This window comes from Tetrao urogallus (genome assembly GCF_951394365.1).
Source record: "Tetrao urogallus genome assembly, chromosome: 24".
Classification (NCBI taxonomy): Eukaryota; Metazoa; Chordata; class Aves; order Galliformes; family Phasianidae; genus Tetrao; species Tetrao urogallus.
In genome coordinates this window covers 3,171,325-3,191,882 of record NC_136837.1, presented here as the reverse complement: position 1 = coordinate 3,191,882, position 20,558 = coordinate 3,171,325, and the positions used below count along the sequence as shown (strand labels likewise).

At 53.1% G+C, this 20,558-nt stretch overlaps 2 protein-coding genes across 2 annotated transcripts; one reads left to right on the top strand and one right to left on the bottom strand.

Moving 5' to 3' along the window:
- Positions 1-387: 387 nt before the first annotated feature.
- Positions 388-4,283, top strand: RHEX (regulator of hemoglobinization and erythroid cell expansion; the record flags this gene model as incomplete). Its single annotated transcript, XM_079546460.1, has 6 exons — positions 388-446; positions 2,023-2,079; positions 2,374-2,462; positions 3,223-3,330; positions 3,742-3,803; positions 4,071-4,283. The coding sequence occupies 6 exons, from the start codon at positions 388-390 to the stop codon at positions 4,281-4,283; spliced, it is 588 nt and encodes a 195-aa protein (XP_079402586.1).
- Positions 4,284-5,935: 1,652 nt separating this feature from the next.
- AVPR1B (arginine vasopressin receptor 1B) lies at positions 5,936-7,904 on the bottom strand (the record flags this gene model as incomplete). Its single annotated transcript, XM_079546360.1, has 2 exons — positions 5,936-6,234; positions 6,926-7,904. The coding sequence occupies 2 exons, from the start codon at positions 7,902-7,904 to the stop codon at positions 5,936-5,938; spliced, it is 1,278 nt and encodes a 425-aa protein (XP_079402486.1).
- Between the last annotated feature and the right edge of the window lie 12,654 nt (positions 7,905-20,558).

Below are 20,558 nucleotides of genomic sequence, written 5' to 3'. Positions count from 1 at the left end.
CGCTGAAAAAAATAAATATTTTTATTTCCGAGAGCGATAAACAACCAAACTCCAGCTAAATATTTACCCACAGCAACAGCAGCTGATGGGTGAAGGCTGAGACCCAATGGAATCACCCAACAGCTCTCGGGAGCCCAGCTCAACCTCCTCCTCACCTGCTGGTGATGGGGCTCACTGGGGGCTCACATGGAGCATTTACCCCCAGAGCTGTTCTGTGTGCCCTGCTTGCAGTGGAGCAACATTTTCTCCCTGTGTTAAAGCTGCCCATGGGATCACATGGTGCAGTTGGCCGGTGGGAGCTGTGTGGGGCTGCAGCTTTCCCAGCCCAGGGCCCAACCTACAGCAGAGAAACACCCCAAAATATTTAAATGAGTGAATGCAAGCGTCATGGAACCCGGTGCCATCACTTCTGGGGGCAAAGCGAGACCGCATCCGGCGCCCAGTCAGTGAGCACTGCTGCACCAGCTGCAGTCAAACATCCACCAAAAATGCTCCAGAAACATCCCTGACCTCTGCAGAGCATCCCATCCATCTGCTCTGTGCCCCGAAGGCAGGACGGACACACGGAGGTCTCTGCACCCCAGGTAACACCCAATGGGCACCCAACGTGCCGCGCTCCGTGTGGTGCTGGGCAGCACGGGGCTGTGCTGGGGCTGTGCTGTGCTCTGTGCTGTGCTGAGCTCTACAGCTAAAACTGAGTGCTGAGGTCAGGCAGGAATAGGTTTGAAGTCATCTGGGGCAACGCCGTGGGTTTGCTTACCTTCAGATTGAGCGCAGACATCTTGCACTCGCAGCTCAAGCAGCCAAGCACTCTACAAACCTTGAGTGCAATGGGGCATCTTGCTATAGATGGGGTTAATAGCCTGGGGGTGGGCAGGAGGGGGCTCACAGCCCCTGAGACACCAAAAAAGTACATGTGCTGCAGCCCTTATCTGCAAAATAGGTATTTCAAGGCGCATCTGTGCGTAATCTCTTCCATCTCAATGCACCCCAGCAAAGAAGCTGCCTGCTGCTGGTTTTTGGGTTTGGGTCCTGCTTTGCTGTTTCCTTCTGAGCAGTTCAATTCTCAGATTGCTATCTGCTGCTGCAGCAATCTCCTGCACCAAAATAGGAAATGAGCCACTCAAACGGCGGCCATTTGAGGAGGATATTTGGGGTGAGCTCAGATCAATAAGGAAGGGGGAAAGTCCTGGCAAGACATGGACTCCTAGCTCAGCAGGTGCCCAAGGGTTGGGTAAGTGGAACGGTGCAGGGGAACGATGCCATTCTGATGCTTTACTCTTGGAAATACATCTTTGGGCTTTTGGCCCATGGGATAGATGGGCCTTGGCTCTGTCGATCTGCGTTTATCGCTCACATCATTATGGCTCCTTTAATCACCGTCTCTAAGCTTTAGCTGAAGATACCTCTGCACGAAAACTGAGGGCATTTTTTTGCGAGTGAGCACTCGCGAAATGAAGGCTCTTGATTGCTGTCCTTCATTACAAATCCCCAAGCAGTACAGCCAAAAATTGCAAGCCAAGGAGCCCGCTTCAGGCACACGTATTATCTGCCGTGCTTTAAGTCCTGACAGCTTCAGCAGGATTGAGGCACTCACCTACAATGAAATCCGAGGTGTTTCAAGCGCAGTTAAAGGGAAGTGCACGCCTCCATTTGCAATGGGATTGGAGCAAATGATTTCCTGCAGCACTTGGAAAATCCTCTCCCAGGTGCCCGGCGGGCGGCAGTGAAGCATCAAGCACAGCTTTGCCTGTTGGTTGCTTTCTCCTACGATTTATTTTTGCCTCCAGATGAGAGTTATTGAGTATTTTTTTGCGGATTAAAAGAAAAAAGAAAAAAAAAAAGTGAAGAAATGTGAAAGAGGATTAAAGCAAGGAGGATGCACTGCAGCTGGCGGCGATGGGGCTGTTATCAGCCCCAAAGCTCCGTGCTGGGAGCAGATAGAGCTGAGGGGATGAGGGCAGGGGAAAGGCTGAGCATAGGGGTATGTGGGGCTGCCTGTGTCTGTCTGTCTGTCTCCAGGAACCTCAGGGACGTTGCTGGCACCAGAGTGACGACGGAGATGGAGCACTGTGAGTGGTGAGTGCTGCACGGCCCCATGGCACAGCTGGGGCTTGGGGTCTGGGCTGAAGGTCGGTGGGAGCTTTCTGCATCACTGCTGCTTGGGGTTTTCAAAATCCCTTCTTGGGATGGGACTCCAGAATGAAGGGTGTGGAGCCCGGGGCGCTAAGAATGAAAAGCAAAACCAAAACCTCTGCCGGCAAACTTTGGGCTGAGCAGACTTGGAGGCCACGTCAGCCAAAGCGATGCCGAAAGATTTCAAGTAATTCCGGTATTTCCTTCATTTGGGCAAAATCCTTTTCTCCCATTCAGGTGGGTGCCTGTCGCTACCTCAGCTGTGACCCTGCTGCTCAGCTCTCTGCTCCTGCTGCTGCTTTACATCATGCTCAGCAGGAAAATAGGTAACGCACCACCCTGAGCTCCTCCGTCAGCCCTCAGCTCAGAGAAGGAAAGGGATCTGCCCAAAGCCTCAGCACCCCCATCCCCGAGGCACCCCCAGCACCTTGTCCGGCCCTGATTCTCTCTGCTGCTATGGGGCACTGGGTCTGGGCACCCCTACACCCATCAGACCCCCCCTGCTCAGCACCGATGTGGAGCCGTATTGATTGCAGCGCAGCAGAGCAGCCATGCACAGTGATGGAGTTGCACAGCCCAGGATGCAGTGCTGCTCCAAAAACATTTTGTATTATTGCTCTGGTTAGAAGAGCAGTGGGGTTTCCCCGCTGACAGAATCAATTTGCAATATCAGAATCCAGATGGAGCTGTGATTTCCAGCAGGAAAAGAGATGCTGCCCACATCTGCACCCAACGCGTGCTCTGCCGGGCCTGTGGGTCAAAGCAGATCTGAACTTACACATGGGAAGGGTCCCCCATGTGCTGATTTGACTTTGGAGCCTGACATCGCAGAGAACAGAGAGCACACTTCCTCAGCTCAGTAATTGAATTGACAGATATTTGCCCACTCCAATACAAAATAATAATTGCTGCTGTGCTACGGCCCGCACCGAGCTGCTGGCTTTGGGGAGCGGAGGGGGGATGAGCTGTGCAGGAAGCTGCAGGGGAGAGAAAGCACCCAAATGGCACTGGAGGGATGTGGGGGGGGGAGGCTGCAGCTGGCTCAGAGCTGAGGCAAAGGGCTGACCCCCCTCCCCACTATTGCAGACAGGCACTGCTGCAGCGCACAGGTGAGCAGTGGTCCCACAGCACAGCCCCAGCAACCACCCATCTCTTCAGCTGGAGGGGAAGGGGTGCAGCAACCAAACTATACGGGTAAGGGGGATCCTGCAGCACGGCCATGCATTGCTTTGTGCTTTGTGCTTTGTGCTTTGTGCAGTGCTTACACAGAGCTGCTCAGTGCTGCTCCTCCGGGTGCCAATGCGGAGCAGGCAGTCAGCAGCCATGCACTGGGTGCAGCAGCTGTGTGCATTTCGGGCCTCTCCTGCTCCCTGTGGGCACTGCTCGTGGGCAGGGGGATGGATGGGGCGGGATCACACTGTGCCATCTGCATTTTCACTTTTCACTTTCGTGTACGTGAGCCTTATTGGGCTGAGAGCATTCCCATGTGTGTGTCACTGCTAACGATGGGGAGCACAGAGGCGGCCGCTTCTGCAGCTCACACTGTTCTCTGATTGCTTTTTCTCCCTGATTACACATTTCTGGGATGCATGTCTCGTTCAGAAGGGAGCAGCGAGACGTCTTCAGAGACCTCAGAGGACTCGGACAGCAGCTCTCTGCACCCACAGGTACGGAGCTGTGCTCCACGGGCAGAGCTCTGCCAAAAGCAATCACAGCTGCTACAGCCGTGGCAGCACGATGAAGGCAAACACATTGAGATGTATTAAAATAACCAGCGGTTCAGCTGTAGGTGTTGCCCCCTGCCCCATGCAGTGCTGACAGGGGGATGTCCCCACTGGTGATGGCAGTGCCAGGGCACGGTGTGCTTTTCGGTTCCAGGGCGCAGGCACCGTGAGGTGCTGCTGTGTGACCCAGCACTGTGCCTGCTCCCCTAGGAAAGGAAAACCCGCTCAAAGGAAAACCTCAACTACACATCCGTGCTGTTCCCGGGGAAAGGCCAGGGGTCAGGCTCTGATAGGAACTACGAGAACATGAAGATGGGCGCTGATTACGTCAACGTGGACCCAAAAAAGAAGAAAGCAGAGTTTTGGATCTGCTCCAGCCCTGTGGCATCCAAGTCCATCGAGTACACAGAGGTGAAGCTGTGACACTTCCCTGGGGTCCCACAGCAGCCACCGCTCTGTGCCCGGGTCAGTGCTGGCACAGGGCTGCTGCCATTCCCTGGGATGGTGCAGCTCCCCCAGGGATCTTTCGGGGTCGGAGGCTGTGGGTGTGGGGTGATGTGGGGCTGCCCCACACCTCCCTGTGGGGAAATGCTCCTTCTCAGACTGCCACAAGCTCTGCACATGTGTGTGAACGCCGTTTTCTCATCTTGTGAAAGCAAATGCTCCCCCAGCGGGATGCGGGTAAGAGAGGGAAATGCAATCATTTCCAAGCCATCTCTCCATTGGGCTGACATATCCTGTGAATAATGCTTCCTTCGCTGATCGCTGTCATAAAAACCTTTTAAATACACTCCATCCACCGGCTTCACCCTTCCTGCCCTCACACCGATCCCTCCTCTCTGCACCCCATTTTCCTCTGATGCTGAACCCCCTCAGGGCCCCATCAGCCCATCACCTGGCACTGGGGTGGGCACTGTGGGCATTGCCTTTCTCAGCTGCTGGAGATGACTGGGGCTCTAAATCTCCTCTGGATGTGGGAGAAGCAGGATGGGACTACGGCATCTGTGCATGACTAAATCCCTGCAGTGCATTTTCCCTGCCCTCCACCTTCCCTGCAGCAAACATGTGGGGTGCAGGAGGTGATCTTCCCCACCTGAGCTGTGCCCACCCCAGTGTGAGTGTGGCTCCCACCTCAGTTGGAGCTCAATGTGACCGACTGTGGCTCACCTGGGATGCTGCAGGGACAACAGGAAGAAATCCCATTGCCTCCAGGTCCTGTGCCCTGCAGGTGCTCTGCTCCTCGCTAAATGAGACAAAAGCAGCAGCAGCGATTTGAGAACGGTTCTTTAATGTGCAGCAGCTGTGCAGCAGTGCAGAGCAGCACTGTGCAATGGCTGCTGACTGCAGGAAGAAGAAACCTGGTGGGAGGGAGGCAGGATCTGCCTGGAGGAGGTGGAGGTGGGCCAAGGCTCTTCCAGGCATCTCCTCAGTGATGTCCGTGCTGCATTTGGGGTGCTTGTACTACTGCACTGCAGTACTGCAGAGGGGAAATACCTGGTGCAGTGCAGTGCTGCAGAGAGCAATGCAATGCAGTGCAACGCAGTGCAATGCAACGGTCGTGTCTGCTGCAGCCCTGGGGACATGTGCAGAGCCACAGGGCAGGGGGAAGCCATTTGCATTGGCTGCTCCACCAGCAAAACCATGAGGCTGGGAGACGGCAGTGTGACTGCAAGGAGCTCTCAAGCAGATGCGTCTGCAATGCCTCCTGCTGTGCTCAGACTGCTTTGCTGGCAGCTGTCAAACACCCAAAACTCTCATAAAAGGGTCTTTCTTAAAAGATGTGCTGGTGCAGCATCCCCATCAGATGCCTGGGTAATGGGCACGGAGGGGAGCAGGGTGGTGGATGGGGATGCATTACAGTGCATGGAGAGGTGAAAGCTGCACATGGTGGTGGGCTGCCTCCATCTCCTGATGCACACAGCAGATGCAGCGCATGCAGCAGCAAAACCCACGAGGACAAGAAGGCTGGTGATACATTCTGGGTGAAGCACACAGCTCCTGGTGAAACTCAATGCTACCAGGAGGGGAGACAGTCCTGCCTGCCATTGTCCACGATGCCACAGCAGCACCGCAGCCTACAGTGTGCCCGAATCGGTCACCGCTTCCTCCTCGAGGGGGCTGAGGTTGGTGCCACTGCCCCTGTGCAGGGGGATGCCAGCACTGAGGCCGTGGCTGAGGATGGTGGTCCTCCTGCTGCACAGGCTGCCTGCCGAGCCCTGCCTGCGTGGTGCGGATTTGGGGCAGCCCCATAGGGCCAGGCAGCGTGCTGCATCCTGCAGTGGGCGCCCACTGAAGAACATGTAGATGCAGGGGTTGCAGCAGCTGCTGAGGCTGGCCAGCAGCATGGTGATGGTGAAGGCTGCGTCGGCGGAGTCTGGGGAGGCAAAAGGAGGGGTGTAAACCTCCACTGGAGTGGGCTCAGGGTGAAGGGGGCTCAGCGTGCAGAGCTCAGGGCTTCTGAGGGGTTCTGTGTGGCTTCAGTGCTGAAAATTCCCTCTTATTCTACTCCCATCCCATTGCTGCGGTGGCAGCTGGCAGCTTTCAGACCCGCTGCTTCCCTCAGTCTGCTGCCAGAGCACCTCCCAGAGGGCTGGCAGGCTGGGTAATGCCTCAAGCAGGCCAGAAGAGATACTGAAATTAAAAACATATGAAATGAAATCCCAAATCAGCTTCTCCAAGCTCTGCAGCTGGCTCAGCAAAAGCCCAAAGGGCGCTCGATGCTCTGTGCGAAAGAGCAGCGATCCCTCCAGAGGGAGGAGGGGGGAAGCTGCACAGATAAAACTCTCCCTGCAGCCACATGGGAGCACAGCAGCTCCTGGAACAAACTCCCAAATGAGGGGAGAGACACATGGCAAAAGGTTTGCATAGCAACTTGATGCCTCCCTACAGCTGCTGGTCAGAAGTCATTGGTTTTCAGTGGGTTTGATGGAGAAAAGCAACGATTTGGCTCCGCTATGGGGGAGTTAATCAGTGCTTTGCCAAACAAACAAATACCCAAGAAAAGAAGTGAGCTCCTGCTTGTTAAAAGCACAAAGGGCTCATCCCTCATCCCCACCACTACTCACCATCATCAGGAGCATCCTTGTCCCACACCGACCACATCTGCATGCTGAAGAAGGGAGCCCAGCAGGCAACGTAGGCCACCACGATGACAAATGTCATCTTCACTGTGCGGATCTTGGCGCGGGAGATGGTGCGCACGCTGCTGACACGCGAGGGCTGCCCAGAGTGGCATCGTGTGCCCTTCTGACCGCAGTACAGAGTGCTGGGGGAGGCTGCAAGGAGCCCTCCTGCCACGGGGACGCAGCTCTGCGTTTTGCCTTTGAGGTTCTTGCAGATCTCTCGGCAGATGAGGCCGTAGCAGGCGGTGAGGATGCCGACGGGCAGGAGGAAGATGCACAGCGTGGTCCAGGTGATGTAGGCACGGGCGCCCCATGGGTACCCGAAGTCAGCCCAACAATCCAGCACCTCTGAGCCTGGCTTCACCTCCCGCAGAGAGAAGATGAAGAGTTGTGGGGTGCTGAGCAGGCAGCTGAGCAGCCACGCAGCCCCAACCATGGCGCAGGGCTGGCCGCTGGGCTGGCGCAGGGCGCGCAGCGGGTGGCACACGGCCACGTAGCGATCCAGGGTCATGGCCATCAGCATGTAGGTGGAGGCGAACATGCTGAGCACCTGCAGGTACTTCACCAACCTACAGAGCAGATCCGGCCCTACAAAGCGGTACGTCACCTCCCACAGCATCTGAGGCAGCACCTGGAAGAACGCGACGCCCAGGTCGCTGAGTGCCAGGTGCAGCACAAATTGGTGCATGCGGCTCAGTTTCCTCCCGGGGCGGCACACGGCCAGCAGCACGGCCAGGTTGCCCACGGTGGCCACCAGCAGGATGGCTGCCAGCACCCCCACCTCTGCCCTGGCCAGTTGTTCATCCCGGCCCTGCAGCAGGGTCCGGTTGGGGGTCCCCAATGAGGGTTGAAAGCTCTGCAGCTCTGTGTTGCGCGTGGTCTGACTGCTGTGAGAGCTGTTCCAGTCCCAGCCCGGCTCCATCCCACTCCTCTGTGTGTCCCCCAGCACTGTGGCCGGTTGCCACCTCTGTCCCTGTGCACCCACTCGGCGTTGGTTTCTTGGAGGGGTGCAGCAATCCTGGCTCAGCCTTTGATCTGGGCTGCACTGAGCACCCCTAAATCCTTAAATCTCCCTGCACGGCTCATCTTGCAATCCACCTCTATCCCTCAATCGAAAGAGAGTTCCTCTTCGTTGCTTCCTTTTAGTGCAGCGACGGCAACAGAGGCTGCATCCCTTTGGCCTTTTCCCTCCAGGAGCAGGCAGGACACCAACAAACCAAGCACACAGAATCCCTGCAGTGAGAACTGCGGGCAGGGATTTATAGTGGGATCCCTCCCCCCCCCGCTGCGTCCAGCTGCTGTGTTGCTGCAATCAGAGCTGTGATCCCAGGCTCTGAGGATCTGTGCTGCTCCCCCCCCCCTGCAGCCCCTCTGTATTAAACTCCACCAACACATATTACGTACACACGTGCCGTTCCATGTTTGTTTTGCAACACTGAAGCTTTGGTTTTCCCCCTCCCGGCTGTTGATTTACGCCAAGAAGAAACAGAGATATGCATCTGTTTGTGGAGTTGTTACTTTTCGGGGGAAATGCAGCAGCAAACAAAAGCAGTGCATTGGGAGAGGCTTCTTCCCAGCAGCTCCCTGCCCCACATTGATCGGCCGTGTGCACGGCTCTGCCCCACTGGGTGTGATATCACCGTTCGGGTGCCCGTAAAAGGCAATTATTTGCCAAGTAAAGATTTGCAGATCACCTCTAATAACCGTAAATGAGCACAGTTTGTGTCTAATTAAAAGACATTCATCCTCATAAGAGACCCTACGGGTATAAGCTACCTATCATAGGAAAGAGCCTCTGTGAGTTGGTGACAGGAGGTGTTTTGGGGAATGATGCAATTTGCTGCGGCTGTGATCAGACAGCTGCTTTGCTGGGAGATTAATAGAGGGCAATGCAAGAAAAAAACCCAACCAGCCCACAAATCAATAAAAAGCAAAGCTGAAGGCAGAGGCGGAAGGGCTGATCCTGCACAGATGAAGCAGCGCTTCAGCATTTTGAGGCCACACTCAACTCTCACTGCCACCAGTTTGATTTGGAGCAGTTCCCTCCGCATTGGGGCTGCTGCTCCAGATTTGGGTGATCAGCAGCAAGGAGAATCCTCCTGCAAAGGTGCTTATGGGAAAGCAGAGCTCATCCACAGAAGGCAAACGATCCTCAGAAGATAGATGTGCATTTTCTATAGGGAAAGTTTATCACGGAAAGGAAATTTCTCAAGCAGAAGGATTGAAAAATAAACTCATTCGCTCCCATTGGTTTCCTGCACTTTTCTGAACACGTTCCTGCTGTTTCCAGGTTGTATTTCAGCCAAACCAGAGCTGCTCCTTCTGCAACGGCAGTGCAATGCAGCCCCTTGTTTGCACAGCAGCCCTGAGCACAACAGCTGGAAGGCCAAGCTGAGCAGGGATGCACAATGCATGGCATCCACCTGCAGTGCATGTCCTCCTGCTTGGCCTGAGGTCCTGGCCATGCTGCAGCCGTGAGTTCAGAATGGCCACAGCTCAGGAATTGCTCACACAGAGCTGTGCAGGAGCCCTGGGGCTGAGTGTTGAGTAGCACACAGTTGTGCCCTCAACCAACACCCCCAGCTGCAGCCACATGGAGCCGTTTCCCAACCATCAGCCCCCAGGAGCAGACCTTGGCGTGGGCTGGTGGTAGAACTGTGCTTTGTTGGTGCTGCTCCTGTGAGCGTGGTTTGCTTCCCAGCAAAGGAAGGAAGGAAAGGAAGGAAGCACAGGGGGCCTTGGGGAGCCCCAGTGCTCTGCATGCTGCTGGGTGCTGCTGCAGCACTCTGCGTTTCCTCGTTCCTCCTGGGTGTGACGCTGAGATACCGGACCGTGAAACTCAATTTGTAAGTCCTTAATGTTGCATTTGTCAAGGTAGAACCGTGTCACAGAGTCAATTTTTGGCAGCTGGTAGCATCAATATGACATGGAGCAGAGTACGTGAAATGTACTCTGTGCTCCTGCACCCTGCGGCACAGAGAGGGAAGTTTAACAGCAATTCAACCTCTTGGCTCTGTAGCTGGTTCCTTCGTTTTGTGGGTAGCTAATTAATAGGGAAAAAAAAACGAACGAATGAAGGTTGTTGGCTTGGGTTTAAGCACTGCCTTGGCTCGCTTCTCAAGACAAATATTTTCCTTGCGGTAAGTGATGGGGTTTAATCTCGTGTTGCTGACAGCACAAAGCGTGCTCAGGCTGTCTTTTGTCTTTAGACTAAAATGCCTTTTGTAGTTCAGGTCAGGAGGGGTAGATCTGCTCGTGTCACACTGGGTGAATGCTGTAGGGTGGGTGGTGTTGCAGTAGGTTGGGATCGTTGTGGGGAGGCTGCCTGGGGCAGGAAGGAGAGCTGGTCCTCCAAAGCCAGATAGCCTCCAAAATTAGGCCCCATGTATTCCTTCCAGCCCTGAAGATTCCCCTGCTGAGGGTTCCCAGTCCTTACAGCCTCGTGTGCTCTTACAACCCCAGCTTGGCTGTGCCATTGAATGCAGTCCGTGCTCTTCTCGGGCCTGGGGAGCTGCAAACCAAAAACGTGACATCATTGCTTCTGGTTGCTCGCAGTGTTTGTGAAGAGCTTTCAGAGGAGTGCCCACGTGGCGTCCTCTTATCAGGGCACCGAATGTCTCTGTGCTGTAGTCATCAGTGATTGCACCCATCGAGGGCAGGGCTGGGATTGGGCACAGCCCAGTGCTCCCATGGGCAGACCCAGCTCAGCACCTTCCTGCCATCGCCCTGCAGACCTCTGTGCACTTGGGCAGTGTCAGCTGTGGCAACAACCCTGCAGGCAGGAGCTGCTGTGATTGGAAAGCAATTACAAACCAGATGTGCCCATCGGCCGCCCCTTTTTCCAATCCCTCGTTTCCTCTTTCAGAGTTGTTTTGCATTTTTTGCCCTTTAATTAAAACCCGTGATGCCGCTTCATGTTGGAGAGCAGCCATAAATATGCTGAACAGGTCGCAATGGAAAGCTGTGCTCTGGGGTCAGGGCAGGGCTGGGTTTGGTGCCCATCTGCAGAGCAGCAATGGGAAAGTACAGAAAGATGGGAGGGCCAAAGCACATCACATGGGGCTGGAATCCTTTCCTTGAATGTATTTGTTTTCTACTGAACTTCTAAAGTGTGAGGGGTGACCCTGAAGTGGTGGATGGCACCAAGGGGTTTCCAATCAATGAAATGAACGCAGCCCTGGGGCTATGGCAGCTGATAACTCCATTGTTGTTTGCTCTTCCTGCTCGTTCTGCTGCACCTCTTAATTGGACACACACGTGTGGAAGCAGTTAACTTCAGTTCAGACAAGGGCCTGAGGGCAAATAGAAGCTACGCACCTTGGTGAGGGCAAATAGCTTGTTTGCCAGCCTGCGTTCTCCTGCTGCTCCCCGTGTGCTCACAGGGCGGCTCAGAGCAACGGGAGCTGCAAAGTGCTTCAATTTCCTTCATCTCCTTCTGCTGTTATCACCATTAGCATTTAAAAACCAGACCCAGAGGGCGAACGGCCTTCAATCGATAATAAAAAACCCACGAGGTTACATTTCTAGGCTGGAAGCCGATGGTTTGGGATGGGTGTTTTTCTCTCTTCCATTTATTTGCGTTGTTTTCCCCCTCCTGATGCCACTGTAGGACATCTCCCTGCTGAAGTCCCACTGTAACCAGGTGGGACAGGTCCCAAATTTTGCTCTATGCAGTGGGAATCTGATCTGTGCGTGTGATTTTCATACTCTGCAGCCTGTAGGGATGGGAGGTGATTCTTTCCATGAGAAACCCTGCAAGCAAACCCGCATCCATGGGACAGGCAGCTCCAGCTCCTGCAGTGAATCCAGGGCTGCAGTGGGCACTGGAAGGGAGCTCTGATGCAGACTAAGGAGAGCAGAGGCTTTAGGATGCGTTTAATTCAGTGTAAGATGACCGAGACTCTCTCTGTGACCCCAGATTCTCTCTCTGCTCTTTTCCCTTCTCTCCCCATGTAAGCACTGCAGTGATTGGGAGCCCGTTGCCTCCCAGGTGAGAAGCATCAATCAGGGTGATGAAAGCAGAGGAGCAGCTGCTTTGGGATGTGTATTAGGAGATGATGGATAACAGGAAGGATGGCTGCAGTGATCCGTGCTCTCGCCACTAAAGCAAAGTTCAAGGCTTCGTGATTAAAGGCTGTTCTTGCCTGCTTGATAATCAGGCCCAGGTTATACCCAGATACAGGGGAAATTTGTTTGGGGTAATGTACTGCTTCCATGAGACCACTTCTTGTTTGAGTGGCTGGTGTTGAGGTCAGTTGTTTCCTTCAGTTAAAATAGGTGATGCTGGGTATTCCTCACCTGCCTCGCTATCTCTGCCTTTGGCATTATTACTGAATGCTGTTGGGTGGCCAACTATGGGCCTCCACGAGGTTGCAAGCAAGGGCTTGGCTGCTAGAACTCCTGTGGGTTGTGCTGTTCGGCATCTGAGCAGCGTGCTTTGCTCTCCTGCTGTCGTTTTGTGCACGTGACATGGAGAAGAGGACAAAATAAGCCCAATTATGGTGCATTTGGTGGCTCCATCAGTGGTTTAGCTCAGCAGATCTGAAGTGCCAGTGGGATTTTTACCTTCTGCCTGCACGATGTGTGCATGTCTTATTTTTTTTCTTTCCCCCCTCCCATCTAAGTGTGTGAAAATCTCCTAGGAAACGTAGCCCTAATGATCTGCCTTCTCCCCATGCTGTGCTTCCTGCAAATGGAGCAGAAAGCTGCTCTCTAAATATGCTGCCTGCTTCTCCTAATGGAATGGCTGTGGGCAGAGGACGGAGCAGTGCTGATGGAGTTTGGCATTGGGGTGATGGCTTTGTTTGCTGGCTTCCTGCTGGAGGCCTCAGTTTTTGGGATGCAGTTTGTTGCAGCGCTCTGAGCATTTCTATTCCTGCAGGATCTGGCAGGAGGCATGAAGAAAAAGCACAGCAGATGCTGAGAGATTATCACCCAGGGGAGCAGCCTTTCTGGAGGTGAATGGGGAGAATCGGCTTCACCCTTTGGCAATGGCTGGGTTTGGGGTTATCACCCCATGCTGTGGGCTCATCCCACCAGGCTGTCTTCTCAACGCTGCTTTCCCCACACCACGACTTGTTTGGGTGCAGGCAGCAGCTGGCAAGGGCTGGCGCAGCACGATGAGCCTTTCCCTTTGTCCTTTGGTTGGGACGAAGCCAAGCTGACCCCGCTCCTCTTCTCTTGGGTCCTCCAGCAGATTGGAGCCCTGGGCAGGCAGTTAATGCTGCTTAATCCCCTTCCGACGTGGGATGTGTATGAGGGGAAGGTGACAAAGCACACGGCTGCACACAGTGTACTGACTGATGCTCAGGTCATTGTGGGTCGCTACCCAGAGTCCAACCTCTGATTCCTTTTTGGATCCTGAAGAATGGACAGAAATTGATATTTTTCAGCCTACAACGTTAGAAAATTGTCCGTCTGTTCTTGAAGAGCTTCTTGCAGCCCGGAGGAAACAGCATTTATAGGATGGTTTGTTGCGTTGGTGGTAGAAAAGCAGCTCCCTGGGTGATGGCTGCACAGTGAAATTGGGCACAGGGCAGCATGGGTTGGGGGTGAGCTGCTCCCTCCTTGGAAACTGATTGATAGAATCATAGAATGGCTTGGGTTGGACCTCAAGGATCACGTATGAAGTGCCTGACGTGGTGCCTCTCAGTGCCTGATAAAGACAAACCAAGGTGAAAGCCATGCTGGGAGCATAACTCCTGCTTTTCAGGCAGAGCACAGACTGAAGGGATGACTTCAGCTGAAGCTCTGTGGCAGCCTGGTTTGTGCATCCCTAAGAACCCCATTTAACATCACAGATGATTACTTTGTCGCTGGCTCTTCCCTGCACCCACGGTGCTAATTGCCAAAGCATCTCCTAAAAGCTGTTTTCATATGCATTTGCACAACAGATTTTTGAAAGGCCATGAGGATGTACTTAAGGCTGCTGCAGATGAGAAATGTTGCCCCATGTTTCACAATAATGACATTTTGGGAGCTGCCAAACGCAGAGTTTTATCACTTCTCATACAAATGATCTGTGGACCCGTGTTGTTGGCTGTAATGGATTGCCACTTCATCATGCAAGCAAAGCACAGCCTGCACTCAGAGCCTGATGGTGGGAAAACCACAGCCTGAAATCAATGCATTTTTTCAGGGGCCTCTGTGTTATCTTGCTGTCTCACTGAGCTGCTGTCGTCTGGAAAATGAACCACATTATCATGCAGGTCAGGCTGCGAGGGGTGATTTTTTTCCTTAAGGCTTCTGTATGAGTATGGCAATACGGATATTGCAGCAGAGACAGATTTCCATCTGTTCTGCCCCATCTCCAGCACTGAGAGCGGGGAGTCGAGTGATGTGCTGGGGTGGGAGGGATGGATGTTTGTTTCTCATGCATTGGTGGTTTGAGGTTATACAAGACAGAACCAAGGTGCGCTCTGGCTGTGGACCTGGGCCTCTCAAAACTCTCCATTTACTCACATCTCATTGATAGCCTTGAGATCATTATGGTTGGAAAAGACCTCTAAGATCACCCAGCCCAACAACCCACCTGCCACAGAGCCACGTCCATAAGAGAAGAGCAAAGGAAGAAATCCGAGCATCCTTAGCCTTGCCGTGGAGCAGAGATGCGGTGCTGTGGGAGTTTGAGGCTGAACCATGCAGGTCTGCAACCCACAGCACTGCTGGTTCCCTGCGTGTCATTTGTAACCACTGGGTGCTTTGGGTTCCACGCCGAGGCTTAGCAATGTGCCTCACCTGTCACATGGAGGTGACAGCAAGCACAGCCTCGGTGAGGGGGTGGATTTACAGCTAAGTGCTGGATGCAGGCGAGATGCGAAAATCACTGCTCACCCCTTTGTGCTGAGCTGAGGTTGGAACCCTCACAGTCTGCAGTCTCTCGGGTAGCTTGATTTGATGGTGAGGCTGGAAAATAATTAAATGAATTTCTACCTCCCTGAAAACTAATTGGGAAAGGATTACTGGGAGGAAATTGGAGATGCTGAGGAAAGGTGCCTGTCCCTGATGTGACCCATTCCTGCTGCCTGGGCGGGCGCTCAGCCAGATGCTGCTTTCTCTCTTAGGTGATTTGTGCAGAACAGCGTGGCTCAGGGCTGACTCTGCTGCGCTCAGGATGGATGCTGTGCTGCCATCAGCACTGTTGAATCTGCCCTACTTGAAAAACCCCATTTGGGATGCAGGGGAACGAAGCATTGCTTGGGAAGTTACAAAGGTCCCCAGAGCCCTGGGCAGCCCCATTCAGCTAATATCCCGACTTCTGACAGCCAATATCCACTGTCCTGCCCCACAACTAATTAATTTTATACATGAGTGGATTTAACACCATCGTTTAGCTCCGTCTGCTAGAGGAGGCTTTGAAGTACAAACTGATTATGCAGGGAGCAAGCTGGGAGCTGGTTAATAAGCTCCAACAAAGTGTGTGCTGCTGGGAGGCCACGTTAGATGAAACGTAGAATTTTATTGTTGTTTTGTCTCAGACCTCAGCTTGAAGACGAGGAGATTTTGCCACCAGAGAGAGAAACCCAGTGACAGCACTGGGTTTAAAGGTATTCACGTGCAGGGTCTGGCTCTGCTGCTCTGAGAGCTTCGTTCATTCTTCACCTCATTTGTTGGGCTCTGCTTCGCTTCAGGCAGACTGTGTGTTAATGGGGGAGATCAAATTGAAGCAGCTGAACAACCCTGCTGGTGTGGGTATCATTTCTTGGATGTTCCCCAATCCTGGTGCTCGTGTCTCCCTCTGCTAAAGGCGTTCTCTCTGGGTGGGCTCTGGATGGCCACGTTCTTTCATTTTGATCATCTTGAACAATAGGCAAGGAGGTTATTTAATTGATCACCTTCTCCTCATTCCTAGAGGTTTGCCAATGGGAAGCCAAGATCCAGCCAACACATTCCCCAGGGATGATCCAGGTTTAGGCAGTAATGACAGAGCGATTAGGAAACCTTTCCCATGTGGCTGTTAAATGGCTCTGTGCAGGACAGCACCCTGCAGCCTTCCTTTTCCTTCTGGTCCTTGCTACAGGACAGCACCCTGCAGCCTTCCTTTTCCTTCTGGTCCTTGCTACAGGACAGCACCCTGCAGCCTTCCTTTTCCTTCTGGTCCTTGCTACAGGCCGTTTGTTTCTTGCTTTTGTTGCCATTCTGCTTATCAGATCGGGCTCAAAGAGAGAACTCTGAATAGCGGACCGAGGGGCTGGAGCATCACCGAGGGCACAGCTGTCCTTTCCGGTGTGGCACTGTCCTCTAGTGGAAAAGGGGCTGCCTGGAGATGCTGGGCAAGTTTTGGAAGAGGCGCATCGCTGAGAGCATGCACGGCTCCGAGCGTTCTGCATTGCAGCGAGCCGGCAGTGCTTGGAATCCACCTTGGCCGCCAGGAAGGTGAGACAAAAAACCTCTTCAGCTTTCCTAACGCTGAGCAGCTTCACCCCTTCCGTGCCGAAACCGCGGGGCGTTTCCCGCCGCGCTGCGCTTCCGCGCTCCGCTAAGTGGCGCCATAGTGCCGGCTCCGGCGCGGCTCCGGGCGGCGCCCGGCGGAGGGGCGGCCGCTGCCCGGGGTGGGGGAGAGGAAAAGGGGGAGGGGGGGGGGGTGCAGCTTTCTGGAGGTGCTGTCAGCTTCAAGGGAGCCGTGCTGCAGGTCGGGGGTCCGGCAGCGATGCGCTGCTGGGGGAGGCGTTGTGCGTTTGCGGTGCGATGGAGCCACGCGAGTGACAGCGCGCTGGGAGAGGAAGGGATGCGAAATGAGGCTGAAGCGGGCTGATCGCTTCGCTTCCCGGAGGGGAAAAGCCTTTCCAGCTCTGGTGCTGCCCCGGAGGTATCTCTGGTTTCCACCACAAGTGACAGAGGAATTACCCCTCGGTCTGCTGCTCTCTTGCTGACGTGGCCGAGTTTGGATGTCAGATGCTGGAAATCGTTTTTGCAGTCTCTGAAAGTGCTGGGCTGGAGGAGGGGGACTGAGCTGCAAATTTCTCCCTTGAAAGCATTACAGCTCGGTGGGGACAAGTTCAGGGCCTGTTGGTACTGCGCTTCGCACTGCTGTGCCATTCGTTCCCATCTCCTGGCTTTGGTGTGAGGACTGCAGTTGCCAAAACGTGGCTCTGGTAGCCAAGGAGGCAGTGCCATGTCTGATGCTGGCAGTTACCAGCATGTGGCCAGACCATGTCTAAGATCTTATTTCAGAAGCTGTACATTGCTCGAGTCGCTTCGTGATGCTCGAGGAAAGGGAGGCTGCTGCTTCCTCTCCTGGGGCTGCATGTAAGGCTGGATCAGGGCAGATGCTGGCACTGTGCTCGCTCAGCTCCCTGACGTTCAGCTGCTCCCAGACTCTGCGGGTCAGTCAATGCATGACATGCCCAGCAAAGTATGTCTGTGCCACCAAAGGTCAGCAGTTCTGGATGAGGGAGGCTCGCCGCAGAGCTGCTGCCATTGCTTTTGCACTTGTTAATTCCTGGCCAAGTCCTTTAGGAATGAGACTGAGGTCTTTGCCCCAAAACGCCTGCCATGACATTCTTTTGGTTCCACATAAGCAGTTAAGAATTCTGGAGCTGGTTGGGAAATGTTTGCCGTTATTCAAAGGCTGATCTGGTTGTGACTGTTTTGTTTTTGCACATGAGAAATGTCTGCATCTTTCTCGTGTGTCTGACAGCAGAGTTACAGCAGAGAATGCTGATGCTCCAACCTCACTCGAGCTGCTTTTATTCCTACCTCGGTTCTATCTGTGCAGTTCTTTTCCTGTTCAGAATAAGGCGATTATGTCTTGCATGCTTCAAGATGTGACACATATGAGGAGGGATATTTCTGGGGCTGACTGGGCACATGGTACAGACGCTGCCCTGATGTCTGCATTAACCACACCTGCACAATGGCAGATTGATTTCTGTCTTTTCACCTCCCTTTGAAGCTCCTGATACGGCCTTGGGCTCCTGGAGGGCATGACAATGAGGAATAAGAACGTAAGGAACGTTTCTTTTGAGCTTAATAGCAGCATTTCTTACCCCTGCTGCATGCCTTGGGAGTGACTCCAGGCTTAGCCCCACGTCTTGCAAAACCCATTTGGCATTCTTAGGAGAGCTGATGTTTTTGGCGAGTTGGAGCTTCTGATAAATGTTGTTGGCACATCTGATTTATTGTCTGCCTCTGTTCCCAAGGAGACCACATATGTAGCAGTCTGAGATAAGCAGCTTATAACCCAAAGGTGGCTGCCTTAAAATATCAGCGTCCCTTCCTCTGTTTCTATTGATAGTGAGCTCTTGTTTTTTCCCTGCTATCTTTATTTCACTCTGTTATCAGAGAATTAAATGCTCAGCTCTGTGCGGAGGAACCTCTCTGTCTTTAGATTTGGCTGAAGTTCCACATGGATTTTCTGTTATCGCTCTGAATGCGGATCCACTGAATATAATGGATGGGCATTGAGTATAGTGGGCTGGTGGTGGTTTGTGCCAACATCCAGAGCTGGCAGCCTCTGCTCACCATGGAACAACACAGGGGGCATTTGTGAGCTCACCTGCAGGAATAAAGGCAGCTGCCTCCTGAGCTGGCCAAGGCAAAGGGTCACATCTGGGCTGGAGGGACCGGGGTTCTGTATCCATCCGTGGATCCCATGTGCTTCCTCGCTCTGCTGTGTTGGATGGAGGGATGCTTCCCCTCGCCTCTACTGAGCAGAGCTGTGACCCAGGATCCAAGCAGAGAACGGCCATCTTACGGCATCCTCTGTGAGTTCCCAGCTCTGCTCCCTCCTTGCGGCTGAGTCAGCAAACGGAAGATGAGTTTCCTGATTTTCATTTCTTATTTCTCTGATTGCCTCATCACCAGTGACTCTGAAAAAGCAACCAAATAAAATCTAAAACCTCAGGGAATGGGAAACGTAAAGCTTTAGAAACACATCACTGGGTCTGAGCTGCAGCCTGTGTTGATGTTGAGCTTCTGCTCTTCCCAGCGCTCGTCTCCCAGCCATGAGGTTGGTTGCTGCCTCTTTGTCCCCAGGCCGTTTGCAATCCGAGTTTGGTTTCAAGGAGCAGATGAGGACAGTGTGAGAATTTGTGAGGGAGAGGTGAAGGAAATGACAAAGAGGGAAAGAATTCATTTCTAGCAGAGAGATTTTCAGGCCGTAATTAACGTGGGTTCTCCATGCATGTATGTGCATGCACACAGCCAAGCAGAGCTGTCTTTGATCTCCCTAAGGCTTGGGAGAGCAGAGGCTGTGAAATCAAACTTATTAGGGCCGGAGCATGGGGATAACTGCAGTGCTTTCCTTGGGGTGCTGGAAAACAGCAGGTTTGGGTTCACCCAGCTCTTCTTGTAGCCTACAGAGCACAGGAAGAGATGCAGTGGAGCTAAATACAGCAGTGAGAGGGGAAGTGATGCTGCATCTGTCAGGTCTGGCAAAGTGCACTGCAATTAATTAACCTCCAAATCAGCTGTGCCCAGGTTTGCACCCCCCCTCAACCCCCCTGGCAGGAGCTGGAAGGGCTGAAGTGATGCAGGATGAGTGGGGGGTTGTTATCAACGTGCCTGCTGCTTTCATTGAGCCCTGTGATTTCTGTGGTTGGCTTACAGCAAATGCTGCTCCATGAGTATCACCACTGGGATGGCACAAAGGGGGGAAGCCACTCCAATTCTGGTGTCAGCACTGGTGTGTTCACAGCAAAGCCACGTGGGCATCTAATTCAGGATAGGAATATAGGATGAAAGGCTTCTTACAGCGGTCAGAACCGGATGCTTCAAGTAATGGTTGATTTTTTTGATTACGCAGAAAATGTCTGGAATTCAAAAATGGGCACGTTTTGCTCAGTATGTAATTCCTGACACCTGGTGGATGTTGCCTTCTGGTTCCAGGTGAGGGGAAAACGTGGATGGCTGTGAATTTTCACTTCTGAGCTATAAAATCATGTGGATTTTTTGGTAGAATTCACTTCCAGTCTGTGTTCCAACCAAAATCTACAAGAGCAGAGCGACGTTATGGAAAGTCGTGTGCTGAGCCTTTGCACAAGAGAGGATTGCTTCATTTTTTTCCCCAAATATTTTTGGCATTTATTAATATCTGAGCCGATGCTCTGGGCGCTCTGTTAGCTTTCACAACAGTCCCTCAGATGTGACCCTGTGCCATTCCATCTGCCTTTAAGCAAACTGTTCTCGTGTTTTGTGAGATTGGGTTGGCTTCCTTCACCACGCTGTTGGGAACCTATTGCAGTTTTGGTATTCTGGTGCCCTAAAACCTATTTCTTTCTCTGTATCCACTTGCACAGTGATGAGCCAGAGAGAGTGAGTGAATCAACCAGAGGAATGGCTCTGAAATGGATTTTCTCTTTAGTTTGGCCTTTTGTATGAAATCAGCTGTGCCCAAAGGACACAGACCTATTTTTCCCTTTTTGGTTTGATGTCACGCCTGTATTTCTGGCATTGCCTCCTCATCTAGCAGAAATATCTGCTCGCACCAATCTCTGTGTGCTTTGATGTGCAGGTGGGAGTGCATGAGAGTGCTGTGGTGCAAAGTTCCCTCGTGTGCCATTACCTGGATGCATCAAACTGTCAGCATTCCGATGACACCAGAACCGAGGCACTGGGGATTGTGTTTGCCTGACAT